The sequence below is a fragment of the Quercus robur genome, chromosome 2, assembly GCF_932294415.1.
Source record: "Quercus robur chromosome 2, dhQueRobu3.1, whole genome shotgun sequence".
Lineage (NCBI taxonomy): Eukaryota > Viridiplantae > Streptophyta > Magnoliopsida > Fagales > Fagaceae > Quercus > Quercus robur.
Genome location: NC_065535.1, coordinates 64,420,626 through 64,430,492, shown reverse-complemented (window position 1 = coordinate 64,430,492; position 9,867 = coordinate 64,420,626). Strand labels below are relative to the sequence as shown.

General features: G+C 34.0%; 1 protein-coding gene across 1 annotated transcript; it reads left to right on the top strand.

Annotated features, from left to right (window-relative positions):
- The first annotated feature begins 1,962 nt into the window (after positions 1-1,962).
- Positions 1,963-9,570, top strand: LOC126714467 (probable magnesium transporter NIPA8). The gene is made up of 14 exons (XM_050414626.1): positions 1,963-2,284; positions 2,502-2,786; positions 3,193-3,277; positions 3,371-3,432; positions 3,586-3,671; positions 3,779-3,852; positions 6,803-6,905; positions 7,020-7,148; positions 7,250-7,349; positions 7,471-7,590; positions 8,080-8,170; positions 8,247-8,316; positions 8,760-8,859; positions 8,945-9,570. The coding sequence occupies exons 2-14, from the start codon at positions 2,694-2,696 to the stop codon at positions 9,164-9,166; spliced, it is 1,335 nt and encodes a 444-aa protein (XP_050270583.1). The 5' UTR covers positions 1,963-2,284; positions 2,502-2,693; the 3' UTR covers positions 9,167-9,570.
- Positions 9,571-9,867: the final 297 nt, after the last annotated feature.

The following is a 9,867-nucleotide window of genomic DNA, read 5'->3' as shown; positions in this document are numbered from 1 at the left end:
CTTAGGAAGGTGTCTGATGGGACAAACACTCGAGTAGTGGCTTGCATAATCAACAAATGAAGGGCTAAGATCAACCAAAAGAGGCTATATAATGTGAGATATCCTCCAAGGAGAGGGGGGTTCATCCAAGAATCTGAAAAACACTGTAACACAAAGAATTGAAATTGTAATCAAGTCTAAGAAGAATATACTCAAGAGCTACTCTTCTTGAACTTTGCTGAGGAAAGATTTCTTTGCATAAAACTTGTTTTTCTATATTTTATTTCAATCTTTAATCCATTATGGGCGTTGTCCAACTCACCAAAACCTAGTTTCCAGCCCATTCTCTTTAAATTCTTTGTATTGGGCTCTTTGAGCCTTAATCTTGTTACCTTGTGGGCTTAGGATCCAAAACCTGCCCTTATAATTATTAATAGTTGCAATGAATGATAAATACTTGCACTAAAATTAAGTAATTGATTTGGCACATGGCATAAGTTTATACTTCAATTTTGAAGTTTAATTGAATTTTCTCTCAGTTTTTACTATATATATATATATATATATCATAAAAAAATTGGTCAAATTAAGCTCGACCCACTAAAATATTGTGTTAAATCGGGTTGACCCATATGTTGAACTATTATTCATAAAAGGAGAAAACAAAAATCCCCTTCTTCACATAGTTTTTGGTTGTATTCGTCTCATAATTTTAGATTCTTAAATATCTCTCTCTCTCTTAGTTTATTTTAATTAGGGTAAATTTCATTAACATACTTTGAGATTTGAACTAATACTAACTAGATTCAAAACTAACCAATTTGGTCTTTAAAACCAACTCAGTCCCTAAATACTGTTAGGTCTATTAGTCTTTTTTTTTTTTTTTCAATTGTTTTAGGGACTAAGTTAACTTTAAGGACCAAATTAGTTAGTTTTGAAAAGTCTTAGACCTAATTAGCAATAGCCTAAACCTTAGTGTATATTAATAGAATTTACTATTTTCTTTAATATTCTTAATCTTTCTCTTTTTCTAGTCGAGTGATGATCAGTCACACTCTACCAACAACATGGCTCATTTTTGCCTTTTGGGTCATACACTCTTTCTTAACATCCCTCATTGACTATGACTACCAACAATCAACCATTGATATATTGTTACATTCAGCCTTCGAACTTTATAATAAGGTTTATTTTTTATTTTTTTATTTTTATTTTTTTTCATTCAAAACACTCATAATTTGTGATTCTGTACTTATTCAACTTTTTTTTTTCTTAAAAACTTTTTCTAAATTTGTTAACGGACATAAATAAAGTTTTTTTTTTTTTTTTTAGAATCATAAAGAATAAAACATAGCAAGAAGATTAATCACTAATCTTCTATATTTATTTTAGAATTTAATATGGAAACTTCTTTAATCATCTATATTACATAAAAATTGCTAAAAAAAATTTATCATCTAATATACATATATAAAAATTGAAAAAAAAATTGTATATAATTGAATTCATATTAGTGCTTGTATAATTAAAAAAAAAACATTTTAGCCAACTGAGCTTAAAATTCATCCACATTAAAACATGCAAAATTATATAAAAGTACATAGTTGCTACAAGTAACCATGTAAATTTACACCATACTATTAATTTTATATATAGTTTTTAATTCTTTTTCCATATCTCCAAGATGAAGAATAAGAAAGAACAATAATTAGAGTAGTTAATGATATTTTTGAAAAGAAGTTATATAAAATAGAAAAAATAGGTGTTATACTAAAACAGGCATAAATTTTCTCAAAAAAATATAAGCATGAATTTTTTGCGAGAGCGGAGGCGAAGCCGATATAAACGCGACTGCGAGTTAGTTATGGTAGTCCCAAGCTTACTTGATTGTGTCCACCGACAGTTAGTACGGCGGCATTGGTGTTGGGTAAAGCCGTAAAGCTTAGACTTAGATTAGTCTAAAATACAAATAAAAAAGTATCACGCATGCTTTTCCCATTTCCTCATTTGCTTAATTGACTCCTCTCTCTTTTCCTGGACATTCGTGCTTCTCCGATCATTTGCACACCACACATTATTCTTTTCTCCATTATTAAAAAAAAAAGTCTTATTTGAAGTCTTATTTTTTCCTTCTACTTTATATACACCACAAACCAAAAAAAAAAAACACAAAAACTGAATATTGTTCTTCTTCTTTGGCCATTGGATCCGAAGCATCGAATCATTACAAACCAAAAATTTTACAAATACAAAAAAAAAAAAAAAAAAGTTCTCTGTTGCATCCATAAGAAACGTTTTCGTAAAGGTAAAGCTCCAAAAGCTCAATTTTTCCATGCTTCAATTAATAGTATCTTTTTTTTAATCTTTCGCGTTTAATTAATTCATACCCTGTATGATCGATCTGGATATTGAATCAAATAACTTAAATTTTTTTTTTCTCATTTGTTTGTGCTATTTTTATCAAGTTTTTGAATTTTTTTTTTTAATTTAAAATACATCAACTACTAAATTTTGTATTGCAGAGGTGGTTGTTGTTGGGTTGAACTTGAACTTCTGTAGCATCGTCAAATACATACATATGATAACTCGGCGGCGGATTTAAGCAACTTGTTTCGGATTTATGTGTGACAAATTTGGGGAATATTAGTGAAGGGTAGGAGCTTCAGATCGAGTTTTGAACTGCATGTTCGCGGCTTCACACGACTTTTTAATCCATGGGGGAGTGGGTCATTGGAGCCTTCATCAACCTATTTGGTAGCATTGCCATAAACTTTGGAACAAACCTTCTTAAATTAGGTCATAATGAGGTATATACTTTTTCTGCCCTAGTTGTTATTGCATTCTTATATTGTAAGTGTTCATTTTGTAAAGACCCGGTATATGTAGTGGATTTGTAGTTGTACTCCTAGCTCATTTGTACATGTGTTATGCATTGTTGGTTGAATGTATGCACGCGGTTCCAGTTACAGTCTGGCAGGCGATACTCGTGTGGTTTTTACTCTTTCTTTAAGAATTTGAGAGAAAAATCCATTATTTGAGATCGCGAAGTATGATTTGTGTTGATTACAGTTCTGGTATGGCATTCAATTATGAACAATTTTTTACTTCTTGTTGCTCATTCTACTGTTGTTAACTCGTGACGCGGAGCATTCATTTTCATCTTTACACCATGTTGTGAGGTTTGATGAGAGTGACTATACAATATATTTTCAGAGAGAAAGGTATTCACTAGAAAGTGATGGAGCAAACGGAAAGCTGCCTTTGAAGCCTATTATACATTTCCAAACCTGGAGAGTTGGTAAATTCTAATGCCATGCTGCTTAATCCTGTACATGGGGTTTGGTTTATTCTTGCTTTCAGTCTGAAATGTATGGTAATTCTTATTCTGCAGGGATTGTATTTTTCCTTCTTGGAAATTGCCTTAATTTCATTTCCTTTGGATATGCGGCTCAGGTCAGTGTTGAATCTATTGATTAAATATTTCCAGGCCTTTTGTTCTGACTATATATAGTTATATCTAGACTGTTTCAAAAGCATATTGTGTATGACAACTAGACTGTTTCTTTTTTTTTCTAATCATGCTTTTACTTTCTTCATCTTATGCAGTCTCTTCTAGCAGCCCTGGGATCTATACAGTTTGTTTCCAATATTGCGTTTGCTTACTTCGTCCTGAGCAAAATGGTGACTGTCAAGTATGTTAAAATCTGAAGTGAGAACTTATTTTCAGAAGCACAATAGAGCATGCCACATTATTATCACCATAGAAATTTCAGTCTCATAAATGCTGCTTCTTTTATAGGGTACTGGTTGCCACGGCCTTTATTGTCCTTGGAAACGTTTTTCTCGTCGCTTTTGGCAACCACCAGTCACCTGGTATGCAAACTCACATTTGAGATATCTCTGTGTCTTATTTCATGAATACTGCCCTATGCTAGGTCTATTTTTTGAACCATATTCTAAGTAATTTAGTGTCTGCCCTTGAGCATTTAATGTTGCAAAATGTGTGTCACTCCCACAAAGCTAGGATATATATATTTTTTGATAAGTAGGTCCTGAGCACAATCTAACTAGGTTAACCCAATTTAAATAAGCCAATGGTCTCTCTTATCTACTTCATTCTAGTGTGTGCTGTGTGGACACACAAAGAGATATACCTTTCTCATTTAGAACTTGTTTCTAAATCAAGTTCTATCACATTGTAGTGATACAGAAAGAGAGCCATTTGTATTTTTAAAGTTTCTAAAAACATGACATAACATAATTGTGATAGCCCAAAGCAGTTGTGGTAGGGGATGGACTCCATGTACTGCAAAGAACTCACTCAGACAATAATGGAAAATTCTAGATGATAAACTAAAAACTTAAGACTGCTAGAATGGTGAATGTATTTATTTATGAAAGTGTATGTTTTCTGTGAATTTTCAGTGAAATTTAGAACATTCCTGCATGTTTTGATTGGTAAGTCACACACATGCAATAGGTCTTGAACCCACGACCTCATCCTCCACCTAGCACTTGCAAGGGAGGAAGTGTTAGTTGAGCTAGATTTAAAGGTTTTCTTTGTAAAACTATGAAACTTATTTTGAGATTAATCAGAACTGAAAAAGAAAAAGCTAGAAAAAAACGTGAACTTTAAGATATGCTCAAAAGGGGAATGTATTCACTTAAATGAGCAAAAAGTCTTAGAAAGTACTCATTTACACTACAAGCGAAATTGTGCAATTATATCTATGGCATTGAATTCTCATTTGAAAATCTGTCAATGCATTTTAAAACGTTTTTGGGCTATAAATACTGATTCAATCACACTTTCATTAGCTGCCGTATCTGTGGTGATCTAATGATTGTTTCAAGCATTTCTGTGCCTAAAAATATGTTTCCCAGAATTTCACAATATTAACTGAAGAATAGAAATACAGGTAAGATTACATCACGAGGATGATAAAATAAGTATAGAAAGAGGACATCCAAGTATACATGAGATGCACCGCAATCATCTAAAGTTACAGCAATCAAGGAACTCTAGCATATTATAGAATGGATGTCCACTTAAAGCAGCCATCCAAACATACAAAGAATGTAAGAAATTCATCTTTAGATCCATTGTATATCGTTCAATTCCTTCAAGCGTCTAGGTATTATGTTCTTTCTAATTAGTCCACAGTATGCATAAACAGATCACATTCCCAATATCGCCACTACGGTGTCTATCAAAACACCCCTTCAAACAGGCCAACAAATCAACTACCCTATTAGGCATAACCTACTGCACCCCAAATAAGCCTAGCACTAGAGAGCATAATTCTTAAGTGATCTTATAAATTAAAAGTAAATGATCAGCCATCTCCCCATTCTTCTTGCACATACATCACCGTTGCATGGCAGTTATGTTTCTGAGGATTTTCCCCCAGTCAGTTGTGCATGTGAAAAAACCACTATAGTGCTTTTCCCCGAGAAAGGTTGCTCACCTACAGCATATAGCACTTTCCATTTTTCTTGAATGACCTGCTTCTTGTTGGCATCCTGTAAATCCGGTCTTCAACATCCATTCTAATCTTTGTAGAATAGATTAGCATTTCCATTTCCTAATCCTGAAGGGCTCTAATAAAAGTGATATCCTAGTGAAGATTGCATACATTCCAGCATATAATCTGCCACATCAGCCTCCTTTTATTGAAAAATTCTTACAATAAGGATCCCATCCCCACACCACCAATTGTGCCAGTATCCAACATTAGTAGCATTACCAACCGCAAACCTGATAAGTCTGGAAAGCTTATCCCAGCCACTTCTAACATGCTTCCAAAGATACGAAGGACCCCTTCCCATCCTTGACCACCATCCACCCCAATCTCGACTATATTTTTATCCACTATTTTTCTCGAAAGAGCATCTATCTCTGTGGCAAAATGCCAAAGCCACATCAAATAAAGATTGATTGAAGGACATCAACTTCTTATGCCCAATCCTCCATATTGAAACTGGTTCACAAATCTTCTTCCAGTTGACAAGATGGGAATTAGATTCGTCTCCTAGCCCACCCCATACAAAATCTCTTTGCAATTCTCGATAGACACAATAGCATTGGCAGGAATAAGGAAAAAGAGAAAGAGGATATGTAGGCAAACTCAATAGCATGCTTGTTGTTAATGTAAGCCCATGTCCCTTAGACAAGTAAATCTTTCTGCCCTGATAATCTCCTTTCCATCTTCTCAAGTATGAGATTCCTAATATTTTTAGATTTAAATTTTTAGAACCCAAAAGCAGTCCACTTCTGGTGGTTTCCCCAGATTTATTTTTAAAACAGAAACTGCTTTGAAGAACAGCCAAACACATTTCAGATTTTGAAGTTGTTCCAGGTCCTTTCCACAAAAGATCAACGTATCATTTGTAGATAAATGGTGGGATACCTTCAGCTTATCATTATTGTTGCTTCCAACTGAGAATCCAGCAAGATGCTGTCCCTCCACTGCTTTATCCAGCAACTTATTCTGTACCCATCACTATTAAAAATTACAATGGTGACAAAGGATTTGAATAAATATCTGAACTCTCTTATTTATTGTGCAGCTGCATTGTTCTATGCTTTCTATTTTTTTGCCTTAGATGGCCTTTGTATCTGATATCTAATGAAACTGAATTGTTGACTATCCCGGAATGCTTAAACCAATAAGACAGTCTACTGAATTTTCAATGTTAAAGGTGCTACATATGCTGAGATGTCCTGCATTTTGTGATTCTTCCCCTGGGAAATCAGCATATACATTAATTAGCATAACCAGCAAAGTAAAGAAATTAATGTTTGGCTGTGTTTTCATTTCAGTTTTTACACCAGAGCAGTTGGCAGAGAAGTATAGCAACATTACATTCCTTTTTTACTGTCTGATTTTGATCTTAGTTGTTGCCTTACATCACTCTATCTACCGGTGAGTACTGGGAGCTGACTGGTTCAGTATTGTTATGCATCTTTCTTTGTTCATTCGAAAAAAACATTAGCAAGATTCTGTTACTTTCCTTTAATTAACATGTGGTATGCACAGGAGAGGAGAACATATGCTTGCTGTTCCTGGACAAGACCTTAGACCGTATTGGCATATGGCACTTCCTTTTTCATATGCTGTAGTTTCAGGTGCTGTAGGATCATGCTCAGTGTTGTTTGCAAAATCCCTGTAAGTTAGCAGCCTTGGACATTGTTTACCTTCTGAGAAACAACTGATAAAATTTTACTGTTATGTTGTGTTGCTAACTTCAAATTCTCTCCTTTTTCCAGCTCTAACCTTTTACGACTGGCCATGTATAATGGTTATGAGTTGCACAGCTGGTTCACGTATTCCATGCTTCTTTTATTTCTTAGTACAGCTGGATTTTGGGTAAAGATTGTAACATACCTCTCTTTTCCTTGGTCTGCAAAATGTTCCAGTGTCTTAATTTTATGGAAGGGGTTGTTGCATCCAGTGTCCATATTAATTCACACTTGTCCAACTAATGCAGATGACAAGGTTAAATGAAGGATTGGCACTATTTGATGCAATTCTTATAGTACCTATGTTTCAGATTGCTTGGACTTTCTTCTCCATTTGTACAGGATTTATTTACTTTCAAGAATATCAGGTCCTCTCTCTCTCTCTCTCAATATTAAGTTCTGACCATGCAAATAGAGCACCTCTTCTTCATAACAGCGTTGCAACGAAAACCTACAATCAGATTAGCTCATGTGCTTAAAACATAAGTCCCACTCAGCTGAATAGTCTTGGTATGACTGTTGAATCAAACTTGAAAAAAGAAAAAAGATAAAAAGAAGAGAAAAGATAAAGATAAAGATAAAGACTCTGGTCAGCAAGAGTGCTGATGGGTGCAATTAATTTTTTTTTTTTTTTTGGAAGTGGTTGGGGGAAAGATAGGGGGAGGGGGGGGGGGGGGGTTTGTTATGGGTCTGCTGTTTTGCCTCAATGGACAGTGGCTTCACCCCGTTTGATTCCAAATGAATGCCAATCAGATGGGTGATCTGTGTGTGGACATGTATTACAGCCACCAGCTTTTGATGTATCTGTTCTTCATGATTGTAACCTTGTAGCATTCTTTATACTGTCCTTGAAACAGGTTTTTGATGCGCTAAGGACGACAATGTTCATACTAGGAATGATGTGTGTCTTCATAGGAATTTGTTTGTTGGCACCTGATGACACGAAAGGTAACTTGCTTATGGGGGTTGTCAATTTTAAGAATATTGAGGATAAAGATGGAAAGCTTATTCTGAAAATTTTCAGGTGGTGAGGTCAAAGATAATTCATCTTTAGTTTCTGTGGTTTCTTCGAGCCTTTCAACAGAAGAGGATAGGTATGATACATTCTTAATTCTGGGAAATTTGCCAAATTCAGAGTTTTGAGTTACAAAACAATCTATATGCTGTACAGGTTTGAAATAGAGGAGAACGAGAATAAGAACATAAGTAACTCATTATGTTTTGTTAAGTTTCAAACTAAAGAACCGGTCTTACCTAATTCAATGTGGTCAAATCAAAATAATATTACAATTCTTTTGCTTTCTCATCAACCTTGCAGAAAATTAAATAAATAATTTGACAGTTTGGTTTACAATAATAATAATTAGGGGAAAAGAAGAAGAGAAAACAGTACAACATTTATAATTGCATACTCTAGTCTATCGCTAGTATATATTGTATTAACTTCTCATTATTGTAGGATGCTGTTCATATATGTGTTCCAATTTGTGTTCTACTGTGGTTTTCATCAATTTCCTTATGTATTTATCTTTTTCAGGTTGGTTGAACCATCTGGAGATGCACACAGTACTAAAGATGCGAGATCATTTATGCAAGGAGTGGTAATGAAGATTATGGATGTAATAGCCAAGGCAAAGGTATCCAAAATTGGCTCAAAGATATCTTTTTGAATATGTAAATATGCTTCAATATTAACTCTTTTAACCCCCTATTTCCTTGCAGACTGCTTGTGCATTATCACTAGGTTCTGGGGAGGATTCAATCAATGCATCTGCAATTCTTGTGATGCCCATGGTGTCTTCAAAGATAACGGGCTTTAGAGGAAGTGGGTTTGACCGGGCTAAGATTTTCTCATTGAGAAATGCTGGTTGGAGTAAGATATCGATGGATGAAGATGGTGCGAAAATGCTAGACGCAAGCCCAGCGTTCCCTGATAACCTTTAATAGGAGTAGTAACGAAGTATAATATGTCTGCCAGGATTTTTTTTTCCCCTTCTTTGTAAAGGTACAATTGTTTAGGATTCATTATTTTACCACTTTCTCGATAATTCTTCTAGTCTTGAGAGTGTGATTTCCTACAGTATTGTATATACATGCACACTTAAAATTGAGAGAACAGAAAATATTTCTTGTTAGGCTTTGTATTGAAAAAGATTGTAGAATGACAGACTTACTGTATGATTAAAAGATGATCCCTATGGGAGCACAGGATTTGGGCTGAATCTGTATGGTGGCCGCTACTTTTAGATGATCTAGTAATCCATATGAATTGACGCATTTGATAATAATGCGTGGCTTGTGTACCTGAGTTTAATACTACTTATATTCACTTTTTAAATTTTGTTGAAGTCTTGTAAAATCTTTACAAGGATATTATTTGAGAGGATATGCGGCTTGTGAATTCTTAATTCCATTTTATTAAGAAAAATAAAGAGAATTTGTTAATCTATTTATGTACTTAATTTACCTATTAACGTAATTTTTGTTAAAAAATTATTCAATTAAGGTTTTTCATCCAATTTTGTTAAAAAATTGAAGTTAAGTATGCAATTAACTAATTATAATACAATGATTTTTTTTTTAGAATAATAATAAAATGAAGGCTAAAATACGAATTACACTCTTTAAGTTTGAATTTCAGTTCT

Coding starts and splice junctions, on each gene's coding strand:
- LOC126714467 (XM_050414626.1), top strand. CDS start 2,694: ATGGGGGAGTGGGTCATTGGAGCCTTCATCAACCTATTTGGTAGCATT. Junction 2,787..3,192: donor TTAAATTAGGTCATAATGAG/GTATATACTTTT, acceptor ATATATTTTCAG/AGAGAAAGGTATTCACTAGA. Junction 3,433..3,585: donor CCTTTGGATATGCGGCTCAG/GTCAGTGTTGAA, acceptor CATCTTATGCAG/TCTCTTCTAGCAGCCCTGGG.